The following is a 24,445-nucleotide window of genomic DNA, read 5'->3' as shown; positions in this document are numbered from 1 at the left end:
AGCATCACCATGCTTCTTTTCCTTGAGGCTCGCAAGGTACAATGGGCAGTTCCTCTTCCAATGTCCTTCCTTCTGACAATGGAAGCATACAGCATTAGCCTTGTCCTTGGACTTCCCTTTTCCTTTACCCTTGTCTTTGCCCTTCTTCTTTTTGGGCTTGCTCTTGGGCTTGAGCTTGTCTGTCTCTACAGACTTGCCCTTACCCTTAGCCTTTTTAGAACTGCCAATCAGAAGAGCTTGGGTTATGTTCTTCTTAACAGCACCCTCAGCAGTGGTCAAGAGATTCAACAACTCTGGGAGTGTTGTCTCCACCTTATTCATATGGTAGTTGACCACAAAACCATTAAATGAAGACGGCAAGGACTGCAGGACTAAGTCAATACTTAGCTCATGGTCCATAATAAAACCCAGAGAGTTTCTCTATCAGCCCAATCATCTTGAGGACGTGCGGTCCAACCGCAGTGCCCTCAATCATTTTGCAGCCAAACAGCTCCTTGGAGGTTTCAAAACGCTGAGCCCTCCCTTTCTTATCATAAAGCTCCTGCAAATGCAAGATAATGGAGGGAGCATTCATATGCTCATGCTGACGCTGAAGCTCCGCAGACATAGACGCAAGCAATATACATACTGCCTGTTCATTGTCCGCCAAATGCTGTCTATGAGCCTCCCAGTCATACTGGTCATGCCCATCTTGCCCTTCAGCAGGGGCAACAGGAACAGGAGAATCCAAGACGTACGCTATCTTTTCAGAACGTAAAACAATTTTTACATTCCTATACCAATCCGTGAAGTTTGGACCAGTTAACTTATTAGCATCCAGAATAGAGCGTAAACTAAAATTTTCGACCATAACTCAATTGCTGAAAATAATGATAAACATACATAAGTATTTCATGATTAATAACCAAATACGGAGACTTTTAAACGTATATGGTTCTCCCACTATTTTTCTAAAATCAATGACCCTCGGTGATTGATTTAGGGTTATCCTTCACAAAGACATCCGTAGCGGGCTAAGAGAACGGCTAAATTCATTAGTTTCCGGCTGAGCCTGCAAAAGTAACTTGTCTAGTGCGTTGATCTAATCAACAACAGCTCTATGTCTTCTCTTAAATCATCAGGTTGACAACTCTTTGTCACTTAGTGTCACATCACTATGTAACAACCTGACATCATTGCCCTAAATGCATAGACCCGGCTGAGCCTGCAGACTACACATTTAGTCTAGCACAAACCATCACCCTAAGTGTCGTACACTTCAAATGGCATCGTTCCCAACGAAATGACAGGTCTTAGCTAAGCTAGAGAGCACTACCATGTAGAAGGGCTATGAGTGCCACCGATGATGGGAGGCAATCTAATGCGCTAGATAATATTACGTGAGGGTTCATTTTCGGTCTCATCGTTAATTGTTCGTTTTATATTGCACGCATAATTAGATATACAAAACTAACTATCACATAGTTCAGTTTTAGCGGCTTTTTTAATCATGCATACTAGTCGTAGGGTTATCGCGTCTAATATTAACATGCATACTAGTCGCAATATGATATTTGAAATTCAAAATAAAACATTTAAATTTTGAAAATCAAACACATGGTGGATGATCATGGTGCCTTCCGAAAAGCATCTTCAAGCCTCGGATCAAAATCTTCATCAATGTCGTTCGGGTACATCAACATGGCCGAACCACCTCCTTTGGTCTCTCCATGGTCCAGCAAGCTTTGGCACTTTTTCGATTAAAATTTACATCCAAAAATTAAAGACGCAAAATTTAAATCGGGACAAATACAATTCCATTTAACCAAAAATTAAATCGGGACAAATACAATCCCATTTAACCAAAAGAATTTAAAATAAAATTTAAATCATACATTCAAAGCACCATGACCATCCAATGTTAAAAGTACCTACAAGAAAAGTTAGATCCAAACAAACAATTTTGGGAACCCTAATCATTGAATCACCTACATCAAAACACATCAACACTTGATGATTAATTCATAAATATGATCAAGATTCAATCTTTAACATGTATAGGAGCTGCCTTGTTATGTGAAAGCATCGGCTAGGGCTTGGTGGCCTTTGACTATCAAAGTTTTCAGCCTTCCTTAGTCATACTAGGGTTTGGTTGCCACCCTATGGCCTTCTCAATCATGGCCGCTACCCTTATCCCCACAAGGTGATACCTTTCCCTTAAAGGTCGAACCTTTATGCATGACAAGAGACTATGCTTTCAAAAAACATCATTTTAAGAATCAAAACTTGAATCAATGTAGGTTTCAAAACCAATTTCGAAAATTCAATGAAATATAAACCCCACGCATCTTACAGTAACGAGCCAGGCTCTGATACCACGTGAAAGTCAAAATTGGCTGCACAAAGGTCCCACCTTAATGCGCCTACATGAGGGTAAAAACAAAAAAATGGTCTTTGATGCGGAAGCATAAACAATCTATGTGCCTCATGTTTTAGGATCTGCCCGTTAAACATGTAGGGTTTAAAATTCATACCTTTTTCACTTGAAGGTGTCAAAGTGGATGACTCCCTCTAACAGTAATCAACACGGCTACCTTTTAGTTGCTTCTGAGAAACGCTTTCTCCGTGAACCCTCCCTTTCCTTGGAAACTCGCTAGGCTGCTGCAAGGTGGAGGCTTTCAAGTGTTTTTGTTTATTTTTCTCAAGACTGTAATGTTGTCTTGAGGTTAGGTGAGAGGACCAATAATGGAGGAAGAGAGATGAAGAGAAAGATGGGCGGCCAAAAATTAGGATTTTAGTCCAGAGAGGCGCTGTATATCTTGATCTGAAGAAAAACACGTTACTTTAACGTGGTTCAGCAAATCCCTTAATCAGCATTAAGAGATGGACGTTACATTAACGTTTCCTCATGAAATCCCTTAATCAGCATTAAGAGATGGGCGTTACATTAACGTTTCCTCATCAAATCCCTTAATCAGCATTAACGTTACATTAAATATAATTTTATTTAAATTCATAATTCAAATAAAATAAAAATAATAAATCTCTATCTAACCCTATTAGATACAGATAAGGATGATTCAAAACTATCCTTAATTACCTAATCTCTTGAATTTAAATAAAATTAAATTCGATTTTATCCTAGCCCTCAATTTAAATTTGAATTCAAATTCGAAATTCGAAAATTCAAAATTCAAATTCAAATTTCGAATTGCGCCAAAAACTTATTTTGGCCAAGTCAACTATTTGACTTGCTAGGATTCGTGGCCCAATACCGTATTGGGCCTACTAAAACATTTGGGCTTATTAATAGAAAAATTAATATTTCACTAATAGTCCAAAGGCGCATGATGATATTGGACTTGGAGTTCAACTCCAACCCAATTACACCTATAGTCTTGAAAAACCCAATAACACTTATTGGTCCAAACTTGCTAAATGTAAGCAATCAAGAATAACCTTAGTGTGTGACCCATTAGGCTCAATTAGTCATTGACATAAATGAACTTGAACCAATTAAACTCTTTTAACAGGCCCAATTTATCTAATGACCACATAAGACACTAGCAATGCTCTACAGCCCCAGAACTAATTGAGTTGATCAAGTGATCTACCTTTCTAATTTGGATACCGTGCCGGCATCATCCCTCACAACGTCATTCACATTTAGTCGAGAGCAAGGATAGAGTATCATCTCTCTTTATTGACTAAATATAATATTTCACAGGAGCTAGGAATCTTCTTCGATTGACTCTAAGATAGATCATGACTCTTCATGATCTCTTACTATGCATAGATTCCTGAGTCAACTAAAAGTCATCCAAGCCCTACCGGTCTTGTGAACGACTAATCCCTTATAGGGGATTGTGAAGTCCTTTCGGCATGTTCATCTATACTCATGTATTCGAGTCATACCCAAGAGTACACTGTTCTCCTCATTTTTCAGGCGGATAAAGTTGTACAGTCAAAGTATAACTCTAGGACATAGTATTCGATGACATCCCTAAGTTTAGGACGATCTGCACTACCAAACGATGAGAGACTTTACAAATCCAATGATACTCTCTATAATGAATCCTTGTGGAGTCTCTCGGTGGGTCAGTTCAGTGCTATCTGTTCTCTAACAGATCCACCCACGACATTACCTAAAACATCACCATGCCTGCATTCTATAAGGTTCCTACCTCGTATCTTTATACAAGTAAATGACGTCGTACTAGTCTTATTGAGATCACCAGTACCCTTTCTTTGTGATTCAAGACCAAGAACAGAGTTTAGATAATAGACATATAGTGTCCTCGAGTCCTCATGATCATGATCCCTATCATAGATCCCCGAGTGAACACCTGTTCTATTCATAGGGCTTTATCTTTATTCACATATTAACAATAAAATATTGGCGAGACATAAATATGATAAAGATAAAGTTTGCTCAAATTTATAAATCATGAAATACCACTTCGAAAAAGGTGTTTATATGATAAAACAGATTGTCTCTTGGACACTTATATACTAACAAATATGGATATGTATAGATAGGTTATCTAGAAAGCACATATTAAAATTTATAAGAAGTTAACCATGAAAACAATTGGTAAAGATGTATGAAATTAAATGACTTAGTTAAAGGTTTCTAAGTATTACCAGCTAAGTTAAGCACGAAGGTCACTTTGGTAATTGGACATCATGTAAAATATGGATTAGGATGTGATGCCTAGAAACCTACTAAATGGACGACTTAAAATGAGTAGTGGCTAAATTGACATATCACCGAATGGTTATTAGATTTAATTATGTAAATCGCATATGTATAAATTAAAAGGAAAAAGTTTATTCATCTTTTCATGATATTCATTATAAATTAATATAATTATCTTTTGCATTTATTTGATTAATTAGCTCAGCTTAATACCATTCTGATGATAATATATCGAGTGCACATAGGGTGTTACAACTAATATGAGTGTATTAAACTTTTGTAAGTATTTTTCCATATCTTATGATACTCTTCAAGGTTAAAGTTTCTTACACCTAATACTTTAAAAATAATAATATATAATTACATTTCTTGTTTTATGATTTATAAGAGAAACTTATGTAGGAATTATGCATAAAACAAGAAAAGTAAGTGCAAATTTTTTTTTGAAAAAAAAAGTTATTAAGATGTTAGAAGAATAAAATAAAAAATGTGAGTATACTTTACCAAATGAAAGTGTTAATTGAAAGGGAAAATAATTTGTCATGTTACTGGAAAAACTAATTTCCATCTTACTGATAGATTGAAATGTGAGCCAATTGTTTTTTGTTTTATTTTAAAAAAAAGTATGGTGGGCGCCACATTTAACTGTGTAATCAGGAAAGGCAGTTGTGTCCTGTGAAAGGAGGAAAGTAATGCCCTAATTGTAAATATAAGCGTTAATCACATGGAGGTTGTAAGAATCCGCACAGTTAAATTAGATATTTAAATAATTAATTATGAGTTTAGAAAATAATTTCATAATTGACGTAGAATAAATATGGGAAGACTTAAATAATTATTATAAGAGCTTAATAACGATGAAAGTCGCTTTTCTGACGAAAAGTACAGATACCGGTTCTGCTTCACGATATAAATGCGTATTGATGAACCCTTAGTTCATCAGGTTTTTAAGCATGAATTAATATCAATTTGTGTGATTAAATGGATGGAAAAGAGGTTAATGTCCTGGAAATCTCTCAAATACAAGTTCTTAAGCTTATATTGAAAATTTACATTATTTTTGTAGGGAAATGAAGCTCAAGAAGCAAAAGAGAGAAGGAAGAAGATTCTGAAGAATGGGAAAATTCTATGTGTTAGGCGCTAAAACGCCCAAAACTGAGCGTTTTAGCGCCCTGTTGCACAAAAGATGCTGGTGCTGAACATTAAAACGCCCAAAACTGAGCGTTTTAGCGCCTGAACATTAAAACGCCCAAAACTGAGCGTTTTAGCGCCCAAGACAGTTAAAAGCAGTTGGGCATCCGTCAAGGTTGAGCGCTAAAACGTCCAAAAATGAGAGTTTTAGCGCCCATGTCAGTTTTCAGTTGTAATTTGTAAATTATAAAAGGACAAGGGGCCTTCACATTCTGACAGATTCCAGATATCAGATCCAATCCATCATATCTCATTCTGACTTTTCTCATCACACTAGGAGAAGGGAGATCAGATCAGGTCTTTCATAGATCTGATCTAACTCCTCATTTTCTCTGAATTTCCAAATTCTTTAGGATTAGTTCTTGTAATAGTTAGTATTTCCTATGTAATTGTACTTGGAGATTGAAGACTCAACTATCATGACAATGGAGTTTGATCTATCTTTCTTCTCTTGTTTGTGTTTCAATTATGTCTGAGTAGAGTCCTTTGTAGTATGATTCAATGGAACTCAAGTTTGAATTTATGAATGGTTAATTAGATGTTTTGTTTATCTATTATGTGATTGTATGAAGTTGTCTTGATTAATTCTTCATGTTGAGGAATAGTGTAGAACAGACATGTTTACATTGTTTCTCTATTTTTGACAACTTCATCATCAGTGTTCTAGTAGTCAAGGGATTGATGCTAGGATTCTGATGTGATCTTAAGACCTTAGTAATTAATGCATGTATTAAGAAAGGAATCACCAAGGGATTGGGGTTTCTGATTAATGTGTCTATCAGGGTAGTAAGGGATTACATCTTGAGATGATAAGAAAAAGGTTGATCAACATCACATGGTAGATAATTCATAATGGAAATTGGTTCATCTATAAATTTATGTTTGAGGGAAAATGACATCTGACTACTTGTTTACATTATAATTTACATTTTATTTATTTATCAAGTTTTAATTCAATTCAGTGTAGTTTCTGGTGACAAGAAATCTATGCAATCTATGAACTTTTGTTTGATTCAACTCAAGTACATATGGTTAGTCAGTGCTTGACACAAATCCTCGTAGGAACGATCTTTACTCATCATTTTATTACTTGTACGACTAGTGCACTTGCTAAACGTCCAACACGTATCGATGAAGTATCCCGAAAAATTATAAAAATTATGTATATATTCCTAAAATAATATTTAAGACTGGAATATCAAGTTTGAAGTCATAATAATGAGAAATGATGTCAGAACTATTACCGGCTACGTATAAAACGCGTACCGGAAAAGTGCTGCGAAAATTATAATAAAAATATGATAATTCCTAGAAAAATGGATAGGTTCAGAATATGAAGTTTGAGATTAAAATGATTAGCGGAGATATTAGGATTAATACCGTTGGATTAATTAAGTGCGCATATAAATAGCATGGTTCACAATAACCTAGGTCAAATTCTGAGTTTCTCTACGTGGGTTCCTTGTGCTCTTGGCTTCCACCTCTCTACCATGACCCTTCTTGCTTGAAAATCTCTCAAAAACTTCCACCTTTCTTGTTGATTATTCCTCTTGGACCTTCTATACACTTGATAGCAACATTGGTGAGGGAGAAAAGTTCCCCATTTCTGAGTTACAGCCATTGAGTTGTGAGAGTTGAGGGCTGTCCACTGAGTTTTGGAAGTGAAATCCATTTTCTTGTGCATTGTTGATTCAAGAAGTGATTTTGTGAAGGAAAGAAACAAACTTGTGGAATCAAATTCGTGGCTTGGTAGTGGCAGAACTGTAGGGGGTTGTGGGAAGCTCCAAGATCATCCTTTTCCTCTGTTTTGAGAGCTTGGTATACATTCCCAACCTTTGTTCATGGTTTTCTATGCTAAAGATCAAGTCTTTGCATGTTAAATGAAGATATTAGTTAACCAACATGAACACTTACTTAAATGTGTCTAAAAATGCATGCTTTATTTATATTATCTGGACATTATTATTGTACCTGAGATATAACTACTATCATGTTATGTTTTTACCAGACTGTGGATGTTTTATTTGTTTGTGAGCATGTGGGTTGTCCATGCCTTTGATTTATTTGTGTTATTGTTGAACATGTATGTTTTGTATACGCCATGAGATATGGACGTTGGTCACGACTACGCGATGTAGATACTTAGTATTTATTTATGATATTGAGGCATTTCAGGATTTTAGTTGTTGTTTAGCAATTACATAAGGATATAGATGGATTTCATATTGCTATGTTAAAAAGGAAAAAGTAATCTGGCATGTCTAATAACTGATTTTATTTTAGCTTCCGCATTTAATTGAGCTGCGCTTAATACCGTAATATGATAACAAATCCAGATGCATACGGGGTATTACAGAGGTGACTTTCATTGTTCCTATTTTTTTTTTGGGTAGATATCAACCGGTTCAAAAATTCCAACAGACCCTATTGTAAAGAATCAAATCAATCAAAAAGCTTAAGTTGTTGGATAAGACTACATTAATAATTTTATATAACTCTAACACTCCCCATCACATGAGAGCCTATTGGGCTTGAAGGATGAATAATGCACATGTCCACCTACCTGCGCTAAGAAACTCCACAAGACTTAATTATTTATTAATTAAATGGGGTGGTGAGGATCGAACCTATGACACGATGCTTTGATAGCATGTAAAAATAAAAAGAACACACAAATTCATTGTGGTTCGCCATCGGGCCTATGTCCACACTGATGAAGTATCTCCACCTCTCAGTGATGATCAAGGAGGGGGTTCCCTTTAATATAAATAGAAGATTATACAATAATTGGGCCAAATTATTTTGCCCATAATCAAGTACATCAGGTGATTTATTACTCCTTTTATGAGAAATATTTGATACAGAATCACAATCAATTAATTTTCCTAATTTGTTTCCTTTGATATCTCCAACATTCCCCCTCCAAGTTGAGGCGAAGATGTCAATCAAGCTCAGCTTGGCAATGATATTGTGAAAAGAATTCTTAGGAAGGGCCTTAGTCAACAAATTTGCTAATCGGCCTTCACTCCGGATATAAGGAGTCTCAATTATCTTTGCTTGAACCTCTTCCCGAACAAAATGACAATGTACTTCAATATATTTAGTTCTTTCGTGAAACACTGGGTTAGATGCTATATGAATAGGTGCTTTGTTGTCACAATACAACTTAATAGAATTCTTCATTTGCTCTAAGAGGAGATCTTTAAGCCAAACAAGCTCATTGGTGGCTAACGCTATAGCACGATATTCAGCTTCTGCACTAGAACGCGCTACTTTTCTAAGTCACAAAGTTTCCTCCAACAAAGGTCTTTTCAACCAGATGCTTTTTCCTAGACAAGACTTCAAATATCTAAGAATCTAAATTGCTAGATTCATGTGATCTTATGTTGGTTTATGTAGGAATTGGCTAATGTAGCTTACCGAATATGAGATATTCGGCCTGGTAATTTTGAGGTAGATTAACTTACCAATAAGTCTCTGAAATTGTCTTGGGCCAGATAGATGAGTGAAGTCTTTCTCAAACCTGCTATTGTATTCTATAGGGGTATCAATTGGTTTGGATGCCATCTTTCCAGTCTCCTTCGGAACATCCAATACATATTTCCTTTGTGAGATGAACAACCCTTTATTCTATTCAACAATTTCAATTCCCAGGAAGTACTTTAGGCACCCGAAGTCCTTGATATCAAAGGTCATTCTGAGATACTTCTTCAATTTATCTATCTCAATTACATTATTCCTCAAAATGACTATATCATCTACATAGATAAGGACTGCAATGGTATTTCCATTCTAATGTCTGACAAATAAAGTGTAGTCTGACTTACTTCTAATGAACCCAAAAGCAGTGAGTGCCTTACTAAACTTTCATACCAGGCACGGGGAGACTGCTTTAGACCATAGATGACGCATTTTAGTTTGCATACTTTGCTGGTTTGAGACTCAAGAGGGTGACCTGGAGGCAAATCCATGTAGATTTCCTCTTCATGATCTTCATACAGAAAGGCATTTTGAACATCCATTTGGAAGAGCGGCCATCCATGTTTAAAGGCAAAAGACATAAAGACCGTTGATGTGTTCAATTTTGCTACTAGTGTAAAGGTCTCTGTGTAATCTACACTATAGGTTTGAGTGTATTCTTTTGCAACAAGGTGGGATTTATGTCGCTCAACAGACCCATCACTTTGATATTTGATTTTATAAATCCATCTTCAACCAATAATGTTATTTCCTTGAGGAAGAGATAGAATTTCCTAAGTGCGGTTTATCAAAAGCAATAAGCTCATCGTTCATAGCAATTTGCCATATATTATGTAATTGACTTTGCTTATTCAGAGGTGGCAGGTTCATGATGTTTGTTAGTGGCAGTTATGAAGGCCCGATATCTACTAGAAACATGATCAAGGCACACATAGTCTTGAATAGGATAAGTGACAATCGTAGAGACATAGTCATTTAATTTGGTTGATGGCCTGATTGTTCTGATGGATAGTCGCATAGTTTGATTTGGCATTACTGGTGGATTAGAGGCGGAGGTCTCAATAGTCCGATCTAGTATTGCTGGTGGAATGGACGTGGAGATCACTACTTCAAGCACATCAAGATGTGGTACTACATCTGTCGTTGGTTTTGCATCTGTTGGTGGTATTATACTTGTTGTTTCACATGGAATTGGTCTACGATCTGCGGGTGGTACTACATCTATCAAAGGTACTATATTTGTTGTTTCACATGGAATCGGTCTGGGAGAAAAATTCATCTATGTACCAATGTCAATCCCCCCCTGATTTTCTTCCTTGGAAGAAAAATACATAGAAGCTTCATCAAAGTAAACATCTCGAGAAATATATAACTTTCGGGTACCAACATCAAAAACTTGTAGGCTTTTTTCACTGTGGAGTAACACAGGAAAATACACTAGGGCACAGGGCTCCAGTTTGTTGGTGTTCTGCATATGAACAAAGCAAACACATCTAAATACTCATAAGTGAGATAAATTAATATCGCGACTATAGAAGAACGTTAAAGGAAATTTCTAATGGAGATATTTGCTGGGTATACAGTTGAATGAGGTAACAACTGGTGAGAACTACATAAGATCAAAAATTAGAGGGAAGATTGCCATGAAAAAAGTAGGGACTGAGTAACTTCTAGTCGATGTGGATTTTTTTGCTCGGAGATACCATTCTATTGAGGTGTACCGACACATAATTATTGATGAATAATTCCCATAGATTTAAAAAAAGCTTGCATAGAGTGATTAACATATTTTGTACCATTATCACTATGCAGAATTTTAATACTCACTCCATATTATTATTTTTAACCATTTGATAGAATTCCTGAAAAATATTGCATACTTTAGACTTGGAGCACAATAAATAAAGCCACATGTAATGAGATTTATCATCAATAAATGTAATAAACCATCCAAAGCTATCATAAGAGTCAATCGGGGCGGGGCCCTACACATCAGAATGAATGAATTCCAAAATAGTAGAAGAAACATGCGTACTGCTATTAAAAGGTAATCTATGAACTTCGAAAAAATGACAAGTATCGCAAGTACTAGAATCAAGAACAAGTTTAGGATCAACATAAGCCAAGATCTTATCGAAGGGGTGACCCATCCAATGCAATAATTGGGACTCATCCGGTTTGCAGACAGCTGAAAGACCCAAGGTAGACATAGGCATCAAATATAATCCATTTTGACATGAACCTTCACCAATCTTCTTCCCAGTGTGAATGTCCTAAAATATTACCTTTTTGCAAAAGAATATGACATTGCAATATAGATCTTGGGTAAGTTTAGCAGCAGATATCAAATTAGCAAATAAAGATGGAACAAATAGTATATCTGATCTTGTACCAAATAAGTTAATTTTTCCAGTACCCATAACAAGAACCTTATTTCCATTTGCAACAGTAATATGGGCAATTTGATCGGTATCAGATATATCACATAATAGAGTGGAATCATTGCACATATACTCTGTAGCACCTGAATCAATAATAAAGGTAAGAGGAAAAAATTGGTAAGAGCATAAGATATACCACCATGAATGAAATGGCTAGCATCAGACTGTTTTTCACTAGCACCAAGGTTATGGTTTTCTTATAGATGAGCAACAAGTCTCCCCAAGGTAGAGTGGAAGTCATTGGGAAATTCTCCTAAAGATTGTTGTGAAACAGTATTGTTTTCACCAATGATGCAGTCCTTTGTGGTCTTGAGATTGGGGTGCAGAAGCCAACATCATTCATGGGAGTGGCTATCTTTGATGCAATGATCATAATGGTCAAATTGTTGCCACGACCTCTCCCTCGTCCAAGACGGTTACTGAAGTGAGGAGTTTCTTGGGTTTGGCAGGTTACTACCAGAGGTTCATTAAGGGATTCTCCCCGATGGTCCTACCATTGACTCGCCTTACCCGGAAGGAGACTCCGTTTGTGTGGACTCACGAGTGTGAGGAATGATTTCAGGAGTTGAAGGAGATATTGACTACCGCACCTGTGTTGATCCTTCCTGATCCTGAGGAGCAGTTTGAGCTTTATTGTGATGCTTCTGGAAAGGGGCTGGGCTGTGTTTTGATGCAGACCGGCATAGTTGTTGCTTATGCTTCGAGGCAGTTGAAGCCTCATGAGGAGAACTACCCGACTCATGATTTGGAGTTGGCTGCGATTGTTTTTGCTTTCAAGATTTGGAGGCACTACCTGTTTGGTATGCAGTTTGCTGTGTTCAGTGACCACAAGAGCTTGAAGTACCTATTTGATCAGAAGGAGCTGAACATGAGGCAAAGGAGATGGATGGAATTTCTAAAGGTCTACGACTTTGAGTTGAAGTATCATCCTGGCAAGGCCAATGTGGTAGCTGATGCTCAGAGTCAGAAATCCGTGAGCCTATCCAGTTTGTCGATCGGTGACTTTGATGTCATTGAGAAGTTTCGAGACCTGTCGGTGACTTCCTTGTTTGGGGGTGCACTTCTCGAGATGGAGACTGTGAGAGTCAGGAATGAGCTTATGGAGAAGATCCAAGAGGCGCAAGTGCAGCGAGAGTGCCTGGACTACGTGAAGAACCAAGACGGTATGTCTTGGAATGAGGATGGACTTTTGTTGTTCCAGAAGAGGATTGTGATTCCTCGAGGTCCTTTGACCGAAGAGGTTATGGCGGAGGCCCATAAGGGTTAGTTTACAGTCCACCCTGGTGCTACAAAGATGTATCAGGACTTGAAGAGAAATTTCTGGTGGCCGGGTATGAAGAAGGACATAGCTGTGTATGTGTCCAAGTGTTTGATTTTCCAGAAGGTGAAGATAGAACACCAGAAGCCGTATGGTAAGCTTCAACCTCTTGAGATTCCGGAATGGAAGTGGGAGAGCATTTCCATAGACTTCGTGGTGGGTTTTCCAAAGACTCAGGTTGGCTGTGACTCTATCTAGGTCATTGTGGACAGACTGACGAAGTCTGTCCATTTTCTTCCAGTAAAAGTGAGCTTCACTACAGAGCAGTTGGCTAAGCTTTATGTCCGCGAGATCGTGAGGCTTCACGGGGTGCCCGAGAGTATCATCAGTGATAGGGACCCGAAGTTCACATCTCGGTTCTAGGAGGCGCTGCAGGGAGCTTTTCGGTACGCAGTTGAGATTGAGTATCGCCTATCATCCTCAGACTGACGGACAGACTGATAGGACCATCCATACCTTGGAGGACATGTTGAGGGCTTGCACTTTGGAGTAGGGTTCAGCATGAGATAGGTACCTGCCATTGGTGGAGTTTTCGTAAAACAACATTTTTCATGCAAGCCTGAGCATGGCACCCTACGAGGCGTTGTATAGTAAGAGGTGTCGGATTCCTACCTACTGGTCTGAGGTTGGAGACAAGGAGTTGTTTGGCTTGGACTTTGTCCAAGATACTACCCAGCAGATCCAGATGATCCGTGAGAAGCTGAAGCAGGCGCAGAATCGCCAGAAAACTTACTACGATGTCCAGCATCGTCCACTGGAGTTCAGTGAGGGTGAGCACGTGTTCGTGATACTTTCACTATCACCGGTGTTGGTCGGGCACTCAAAGTGAGGAAGCTGAGCACGTGGTTTATTGGGCCATATCAGATCCTTGGTAGAGTAGGACTTGTTGCCTTCCGACTTGCCTTGCCTCCGAACTTGGCCAACATCCACGACGTGTTTCACGTGTCTCAGCTTCGGAAGTACATTGCAGATCCTTCGCACGTAGTGCAACCGGATGATGTGGAAGTTCGGGAGAACTTGAAAACTCCCATCGGACCACTCAAAATTCTCGATCGTGGCGAGAAAAAGTTGAGGAGCAAGAACATTCTGATGGTCAAAGTGCAGTGGACAGGAAGAACTCCTGAGAAGTGTACTTGGGAGCGTGAGGACGAGCTTCTCCGGCAGTATCCTGACTTCCGAGACAGGTATATTCTGATTTTGAGGACAAAATCCTAAAAAGGTGGGGTGAATGTAAGAACCCACACCGTTAATTAAGGAAGTTAATTAATTAATTATGAGAAATTAGGAAATAATTTCATAATTGACCCTAATAATTATTATGAGGCTTAAATAATTATGGTAAGTGATTAATAACGTTGAAAGTCGCTTTTCTGACGAAAAGTGCAAATACTGGTTCTTCTACTCGGTATAAATGCGTACCGATGAAGTATCTCAGAAAATTAAAATAAGTACATGAATATTCCTAGAATAATATGTAGGATTGTGATTTCAAGTTTCAAGTTAAAATAATGAGAACTGGTGCCAGAACTGATACTGGCAATGGAAAAGCGCGTACCGAAAAGGTGCTGCGAAAATTATTATAAAAATATGATAAATCTTAGAAAATTGAGTAGGTTCAGAATCCTGAGTTTGGGATTAAAAAATAAGTGTAGCAATTAATGATAATACTGTGTGTTTAATCTTAAGTGGCTATATATATGCATTTTAGCACAAAATCCTAGGCATGTATCAGTTCCTACGTGACCTTGGTGGCTGACCAAAACTCTCATACTGTTCCATTGCCTTCCCTTCTCCATTTCTTGAGCTTTGAGGCCATTTCCTTCATAAATTCTTCTCCTAAACACTTGGTGTGAGTGACAGTTATCATTGGAAGTAAGTTGTGGCTTGTGTTCTGAGTTGTGTTGCTGTTTGGGAGGTGTTGAGGGGCTGAGTTTCCTTGTTTGAGTGTTGGGAGCCATTTCCTTGGTAGTGGGAGCTTCAAAGTGTGATATTTGAAGAGAAAGGTCCTTGCTTGGGTGGCATTTTTGTGTGCCTTGAAGGTCAGACCTGTAGAGGCAGCGTGGTGAGCTCCAAGAGCCATTGTTGCACTGTTTTAAGCTTGGGTAAGTGTTACCACCTTTGATCATGAGTTTTATTGGGTTAAAGTGGAGTCTTGCCATGTTTAATGCTATGTAGCACCGATACCGACACGGGACACATTGACACGATACGACACGACACTCCGACACGTAAATTCTAAAAAATATTAAATTTCGACACGTTAGGACACGTTTTGATATCAAATAATATTTTTAATTTATGTAGTGTATATTATATTTAATATTCAACAATTTAACAAAAAATAAAATTAAACTTAAAATATTCATCAATTTTGCAAAGAAACATAAGATATCCTAAATATTTATATTAAATGGTAATTGTAATCCAACGAATCTAATAGTTGTAACTAAAAACTCAACGCAACGCAACCTTTGAACTTTTTTTGAATTTATATAATGCGTGTTGGAGTGTCGGGGAGTGTCGGGAAGTGTCGGACACGACACGTCAGAGTTTTTGAAGTGTCGGTGCTTCCTAGGTTTAATGAGTTAATCAAGTAACCAACTGGTATATGAACTTAAAAAAGGTTAAAAATTCATGCTTTAACGTTGGAATGGGTTAAAAACCCAACCTTTGGAGTGGTATCTCGCGAAATGCAAAAACTGCATTCTGTCGCGAAATATCCAGATATTGATATCCGGATATGCCCCCGACAAATATCTGGATATTCTGAGTTTTCGTGAACAGTGAAGGTACTGTTCATACAGAACTGAGTTATGGGTTTGTGGACCCTATGTTGATGAAGTTGAACTTCTGTAATAAATAATGTAAGTCAGAATCTAAGTGATTAAGGGCTTGTGGCTTCATGAGAAGCCTAAAGACATGGAACGTATGGAAAGGCGTTGTCTTTATATTGTATGAGTGTAGAGTTGAATATTGATATGTTAATTGGTCCATAACAGATTGTGATTCTGCTGTGTTTGGACTTTGAGCTTATGTGGACTCTTGGCATTGGATAGTTAGCTTGCAAGGTAAGCTTTCGTGTCCTCGGTTTAGTCATTGTTGGTTCCACCATGTCCCATGGGAGGATGGTTTATATGCATGAAGTTGTTTTCATGTATTGTTTTGATAAATGCTATTGAGCTGTTATATGCGAGTGCCTTTATGATATGCATGTGGTGTTCCACCTATAAGGTAAGCCTGAGTATGTGGAGACATACAAGATGGTGAAGCTGTGGGTGAGGTGCAAGCGGTGTTCCTTGTACTTATTGTGGGGTTGTAGACGTACGTCCTGCATTTCTCTGGCCAGTAGAATAGTTACAACACACATGGCATGATTATCTGTTACACTGCATAGTTTTGGAACTTATATTGGATTATTGCTTTTGAACTTATATTGCACATGTAAGTGAGCTTGGGGTGGAAGATCCTTGAGGACCCCTTGTCTTACTGAGATTTCATGTTTAGAGATCTCACCCCACGTTTGGGGATGCTTATTTCAGGTTCAGGTAACTTGGGAGCTGATGCCTCTAGCGGCAGGAGGCCAGAGCTTAGCTGATATTGATGTTATATGCTGACATGTTTGGATGCTGGATTATATCTACTGATGTTATGCTTTTAGCTTGTTATTACTATGTTGCTGTTGTTGAGACTTTTGTGGGCTTTGTTGCCTTATTTGGTGAGCATGAGGTTTGTCTATGCCACATTGATGTTAGTACTTTTAGCTTGAGTTGTATAAACTATCAGAGTTGTCTGGTCTACGTGTTGTAGTTCCGTGACTAGAGACATATTGATGTTAATTTTGTATTGAGGTATTTCAGTTAGCTGTCTAATTGCAATTTACCTATAGGCAATATTTTGAAAATGATTAAGTAATCAAGTTGGTAATGATTAACGACATCATAATTGAAAAGAAAAAAATATTCCACATTTTTAATTAAGCGCAGCTTAATACGATGACATGATAACATACCGGATATATACGAGGTGTTACAGGGGGGATTGTATTTTTTTAACTAGCTCTTTATACTAGGGGTGTTCGCGGTCTGGATTGGATCGGTTTTGGAAGCAAAAATCATCTGATCCAATCCCTTTGGTTTGATCATATCATCATCCATTCGGTTTTGATTTTTTTTCAAATTCGATCCGATCCAATCCAATTTTTTTCGGTTTGGATTGGATCGATTTTTGGTTTTTTGAAAATCTTAAAATTTATTTCATGATTATTGTGCAAATAACATCTTTTGTATATATTGGCTTTGTAATTTTTTTTGAAATACAAAAGCATTAGTAAACTATAATTTAATTTTTTTAATATTGGCAATGAGATATGATGCTCTACAAAGATAAAATTTTGTTGATGAGATATGACTAGATTTTTTTTTGGTTTAGTTGATGGGTTAATGAGTCTTGAGTTTAGAAATATTTAGGCTATGATTAGGGAAATATCCAAGTAGGTAGAGGGAAATTAATATATTGGATCGGTTTGGATTGGATCGGTTTTCATCAACCCATCCAAAAATCGATCCAATACAATTAAAATTTGAGATTTTTAATCGGTTTTTGATTTTTCGGTTTTTGATTTATTCGGTTATCGGTTTTTCGGTTCGGTCACCGCGGTTTGAATTGGTTTGGATCAGTTGATGAACACTCCTACTTTATACCATATAAAGAATCAATTCAACCTTAAAGCTTAAGTTGTTGAGTGAGATTACAATAATGATTTTATATAACTCTAATACCCATTAATTTGGTTTCGGGTTTCAACCTCTCCACCCTCTATAGAAATTATGATCATTAGGAATCAAACTTACTACCCTTTGGATATATCAAATCCTGGGATCTAACTGAGTTATCACTAGACCAATAACTTTTGAATCTTTACTCCTAATTTTTAAGTCATACCACTTTAGATAATATAGGTGCATAAATATTTATGATCTGAATTAGTTCACACCAACTTAACACAAATTAAAATCAACTTTACGATTACCAAAAAAAAAAAAAAAATCAACTTTACACCCAATATAACTTTTTAATGGATGAATATTTCACAAACTACCAAGATCAAGTGTGCATCTTCTAGATCGTGTTCATGCATAAAGTTACACCTTAATCCAGGTTTTTTTTTTCTTATTCTATTAATTAAAAGTAAACTCGTACAATATTTTTCAGATAAATAAAAGTATTTATTATTTATCATAAACATCTAATTATTTAAATTTTTATAAAATTTGTGTGCCATGAGATCAGCATGATATCTAAGTATCATTTTAATATTTACATTCATTAATATATTTTTACAAAGAAATATATATATATGAGGCAGGATCCTTTGCATTGGGTGTCAAATTTGAAATTTGACACTTCATCTGAGAGCCGTTAGATCAAAAAAGAGCAACGACTATGATTTATAAGCATGTGATACCATTGATCTTTTTTGATCTAATGGCTCTCAAATGAGGTGTCAAACTTCAAATTTGACACCGGTGTCAAATGATCCTGCCTATATATATATATATATATATTGGTATTTGATAATTACATCTGTTCCAACAACGTCCGCGTGTGTTTCTAACAACACATAATTATAAAGTGATATTTATAAATGCAACCATTAAATCATAAGATCTAGGAATGTTGATATAGTTTGATACATAAGTGAATTTTTTTTATAATATCATATAATGATGTATTAATACATTGTTTAATGAGTTTAGCAACTCATCTATTATTAAATTCTTCAAATAATATAATAACACACTAGTAAAGAAAAGAATTATTTGATAATCATGTTGATGATAAGAGCGACATATAGTTGCTAACACAGAATTATTTGGACCGTAGTTAGCTGAAAGTGAAACTGATGCAATCTCAAATGGTCTAAAAGACAGCTTTGGGGTAACTCCTCTTCTCTCCTTCCTTTTATTTATTTATTTTTTTTGTTTTTAGTACACCCTTCTTTTTATTTAATATATATGTTACTGGTAAATAAACTATAAAGTTTGTATCTCTTTTGTCATTTCAGAAGCCCAAACCATATCGGAAGCTTAAACTATATAAGGTTAGACAAGGATATGCCTATGGAAGTAAAGAAGTCCACATATAGAGGGGTAGAGAGAGAGAAGACTTTGTATGGATATGGATGCATAATTGAATAATTCTTAGGTGAAACTGAGAAGATAAAAAAAAAATATATAACAGGGTTTGGTTAAATGGAGTTGATGGCATTATCATCACATTAAAAGTACATATTGAAAAAAGGAACTTGTTGGTTTCTAATAAATGGTCAAAACAAGCACAGTGGTGGTGAATAATGCCTTATCACAAGCTACGAGTCAACACTGTACAAACTTGTATAAAATACATCCACAGGGTTTCATGACTTAAATGTATGGCCTAGAAACAACCACCACAATTGGAAAAACCCAGTTCCAATCACCAAACACTTCACGACACGCTTTTTCTTTTTTCAACTAAAAAATTAATAAAAAGAAAAACCCTCACTAGAAAAATTCTTGCGTACACATTGTTATCTATTAGAAACACAGTTGTTGAGATTGCAAAGGGGTACTGTATGGGCAGGGACATCTGTTCAAAGAAAATTTAAAAAAAAATAAAAATAAAAAATAAAATTGAAGGTACGGAATTTTTTTGTGACTTGCGTGGTGCAAATTCTCCACTTTCTAATCAAGACCCTTCAATTCTTTTGACATGGACAATAATAGAGAGGGCCTAGCAATTAAAGGCCTTCAATGAATCTGCAAAAGTTAGCAGGCTTCAGGTACTATGAATTCTTCGCTCAAAGGGAAACTCAGCATTCAATTTAGACTCAAATTAAGCAAATGAGAGGCTCATCCCTAACCATGATAATCAAACCATTACATGAGCTCTCTTTTTCATATCTGATCCTTATCCCACAGAAATAAAAAAAACAAAAAAAAACTACGAAACTAAAATTAATTTGTGTAATATTTCTCATGAAGCAAAAACCTCACCTTAATTACCATAAAATAGTGCTTAAGAACTATATGTCAATTTAATTAAAACCTTTGCGTCTCAGATTTAGATTCCAATATCATTTTTATATCACAAATCTCATGCAAGAAACCTACTTCATATATGTCCCATGCATTACACGCGAATATATTAAAGAAAGAAAAAGAGAAAGAGGACATGAAAAATGTGCGAATTTGTTATTGGTGATTCTATTTATTTATAATTTTACACCTAATTATATAGTTAAGTCCAAGAAAAAAAATATAATTAAGCAAATGAAAACGGAGTGGACCTAATAATTATTATAGCTTGAAACTTAGATTATGAGATTAGTACATATTGAAGTTACATAGTTCTATATTCACAGCTTGATGAAAAGTAGAAACACTCATAAACACAGTCTTTGCAAAGCTACTACTACTACTACTACTAAAACTATAAACACCAAACACTTTTGACACAAAAGTCTCCTAATTAATACTAATTTTTTTTCTTCTGGGTTTTTTGGGATGCGTTGTTTCTTTCTCTCTTTCTCTCTCGTTCTTTAACACATTACATCCTTGAGAAGCTTGTACCTGCGTGTGGCGGTTCTCGGCGAAGGTGTTGGGCTCTTCCCCTTTTCGGAACCGCTCTCTTCACGATCATGCTGCTTGATTTTCTCGCCGGAATATTCTGAACGGGTCGTCGTTCCGGCGTCGTTTCCGACCACCGGTTTCTTCGAATTGGAGCCAATAATATGTCTTGAGTTTTTCTCCTCACTTTGGCACCAATCGCACAGTTCTATCTCAGGTAATTCCCCATAGTAGTTACTACAATACCTGAAATATTAATATTTAAGCTTAAAGCTTAATTCATATCTAAGATAATAATATTTTATATGTTGAATGCATGGTATGTATGAACATACAAGTTATCATGATAATAAAGCTAAAAAAAATGGTTATGATCATTATATATATGTATGCATCATATGATACATGTATAGCTTGATGTTTTATATATGAAGATGGAGAATCAACGAAAGATGTAGTTACATGTATCTATCCTATTAAAGATTATTCTATTATGATAAAGAAAGATGGGGTTGATGTATGTATGTGTATATATATGTATGTATGTATGATGATGATGATTGAGAAGGAGTAAAAAAACCATACGAGTGTTGGAATCGGTGGTGGCATTTGTTGCAGCGGAAAAGTTTGTCAGGGAAACCAACGTCACCGCACATGCAACACACGGTTTGAAGATCCACCATAGCTTTGAAGCCAGAATAGATGCAGAGGCTCAGAGATGAGAGAAAGAGAAGAATTTGGAAGTTGAGAGAGAAACTCAGAAACCCAAATAACACAAAAACTAAACACAGATCAAATGAAGGAGAATTTGTATGATAACCGATGAGGTAAAACTAAAAGGAAGAAAGGAGAGAGAGAGAGAGGTGAGAGACTTTATATAGAGAAAAGGAGAAATGGGTTTGAGACGGTGTATTAATCTGATTTATTATAATAATGTTTGTTTTGTCCATTTACAAAATTAGGAAATAAACACTCATATTAAATAATCTCATAAGTCATAAGGTTATTCTTTTTTAATCTTTTTTATTATGATTTTTTATAACCGTTCGTTTATCTTTAAATGACTTAGATCATCTCATACAATTTTATATAACATGAGAAAATGGATTTTCTCATATATATGAAGGTAAACTAGAGGTTGCTTGCGGTCGTTTTCAGTTAAGACAGGCAACCCAGAGAGAAAAAGAGAGAAAGAACCTTAAAAAGAAAGAGAGAGGAAAAGACACTAGTGTCCCATGGATGAGCTTGCTTGAATATTATTTCCTACCTATTCTTTTATTATTATTATTTTCATTGTTTCCTTTTCAGCAGTTTTTGTCCGGTTTGAGTTTTGGAATTTGCATATAAAATTGGTAAGTTAGCCATCAAAGGTGGTAGTCGTAAAAACCACGTACGCTCCTCACACCGTGTGAAACACGCATCACAAATTATAGATTCTTGTATACGGCATTAAAACAAGGGAATTGTATTTCTTCTTTCATTGTACAAGAAAATTTCTGCAGCAATACAAAAAAAGGTAGAATATGTTGATGGATTCTAACATTTTTTTTAAAAAAAAAAATATGTGGATCTGACTCTTTTTCTTTCTGTAACATCAAAAAAAATGATACGCAGAAAAAAGGCACCCTTAAAATAGTAAAATTATTAATCTTTTACGTATATATAAAAATATATGTGATTTTTTTTTATTTTTTTTTCTTATTTTCATATATCTTATACAAACTCCGCATATTTTTATATAAAGAGAAGATAACTATATTTCCTATAACACAATAAACATTAATCTCTAAAAGAAATGTGATAATAATTTCACAACGAAAAGTTTTAAAACTGAAACCGACCAATTTGGCTTAGACTGAAACGATTCATCATCAGCTGACACAACGTGGAATTAATGCATATCATCTTCTTCGCATTCTCAAATCAATGAAATCAAGGATGTCGATCCTTGGCATCTAGTGGTTTAAATATTACAACAGTAATTAATCAGTATTTTGTTATAAAAGATAATTAACGTGCTATTTCTTGTATTTTAATAATTCGTGAATTTTAGATGAGATATCTAATTGTTCCGATTATAACTCCGGATTCTATTAGTGGGCTTAAGACTGGGACAAGCTTTCCACTTTGGAAAGACCTCGTCAGCTAGGGCTTTGACTCGGGTCATGTGTAGGGGTGTGTATGGTCACATCGAGTTAGATTTTTGTGTCGACTCAACTCAACTTGATTTTTATAAATCAGGTATTTTAACCCGATCTGCTTTAAATTGATCCAAGTCAGGTCTGACTTGGTTTGAATTTTTTTGAACTAATTCAAAACTGGGTCGGATCTGACCTGACTTGATTTCTAAAGTGGATCTGACTTAGTTTCAAAATCATGTCAAATCTGACGTGACCCATTTCTGACTAGGTTTCAAAACCTATTTTTAATTTGATTTTTTTTATAGTGATTGATTTAATTTTTGAATTCATGTAATTTATTTATTTATCCATATGCTCTTTACAAATGTTGCACTACATACTGGTCTTGTCACATTTAACTCAATCAACTTTGACGAGTTTTCCATATCGCGAATTTAGATTTGAATAAATTCTTATTTTCCTTTAATTGCTTTGCAAATCTGTGGGTTGATTTTCTTCTCAAGGAAACAGAAGAGAGAGAAGAGGGAGTTAGCAGGAAGTACAAGTAAATGGATGGACAATTTACATGATAAAAGTCTAAATACTAATTTTGCTTCTCCACCACTTTCAAATCAGATGTTTAGCCCTCTAACAACAACAATTAATCTACCCACCAATCAGAACAATCCTCTTCTTCGTGGGTATTTTCAGCATTTTGAACAAGTTGGTTCTGAGTTCTTAACAATTCCTCTTTCACCATCAGATAGAAAAACTACAAGTTCAAAACTTCTTCCCAGATACTAATACACATTCTTTTATGTAAACTAATCAAAGGTATAAATCGTTGTTAGATAATAGATTATAATCATCAATTAATTCTTTCACATTAATAATTGTATTTTATTCACACTAGTGTAACAATTTTTTTTCATTGCCTTGGTCATCTCGTGTGGATATCATTACATAATTTGAAACTTTGGAACATTATCATGATGTTTATGTCATATAATATCCACTCATCTCGTGTGTTGTGTGTGTATACATAAATACAGTGTTTTCCAAAAATAAAATACAGTTTAAACAAGAACTGAGATTGTAATTTTTTGTTTTCTTTCTTTTTCACATAATGGATATGGGTCAAGTTTTGGGTCAATTATTAAATAATTCAGGTCTAAAATTGACCCAAATAAAAGTGGGTTAGTATTTAAATTCAGTTCAAAAAATAGGTATTTATGGGTCAGGTCAAGGTAAGATCAAGGGCAGGAAAATTGAACTAATTTTTTTGCACACCTCTAGTCGTGTGTCTACACCCACTATCTTTCCCCATTGTCTGACACCCACGATTACCATATGGGAGAAACTGCTCCAGGATCACTATTATCACAATAGCTGCTCCAAAGGATTGTATAAATAGATGAACAATATACATGGAGAGGGCAGTTCATACTCATCACATTCCTCAACCAACTCTAGTTCTAAAGCACTAATTATTCCCATAATTCACACACACCCTCTTCTCAGCATACCTATTGGGCTTTGGCTAGAGGTGATGGACTCATCTTTGTCAATTATTTCTTCCACTTGTGTTGTGACTCAGCAAGTGCATCGGT

General features: G+C 35.9%; 1 protein-coding gene across 1 annotated transcript; it reads right to left on the bottom strand.

Annotated features, from left to right (window-relative positions):
* Window positions 1-20,428: 20,428 nt before the first annotated feature.
* Window positions 20,429-21,612, bottom strand: LOC133289011 (uncharacterized). Its single transcript, XM_061486862.1, has 2 exons — window positions 21,301-21,612; window positions 20,429-20,961 (listed from the first exon to the last, which is right to left on the bottom strand). The coding sequence occupies exons 1-2, from the start codon at window positions 21,396-21,398 to the stop codon at window positions 20,688-20,690; spliced, it is 372 nt and encodes a 123-aa protein (XP_061342846.1). The 5' UTR covers window positions 21,399-21,612; the 3' UTR covers window positions 20,429-20,687.
* Between the last annotated feature and the right edge of the window lie 2,833 nt (window positions 21,613-24,445).

Source organism: Gastrolobium bilobum, unplaced genomic scaffold (genome assembly GCF_033153095.1).
Source record: "Gastrolobium bilobum isolate Gb01-03AN ecotype WA unplaced genomic scaffold, APGP_CSIRO_Gbil_v1 utg81642, whole genome shotgun sequence".
Classification (NCBI taxonomy): domain Eukaryota; kingdom Viridiplantae; phylum Streptophyta; class Magnoliopsida; order Fabales; family Fabaceae; genus Gastrolobium; species Gastrolobium bilobum.
This window is presented reverse-complemented; position numbering and strand designations above follow the sequence as displayed.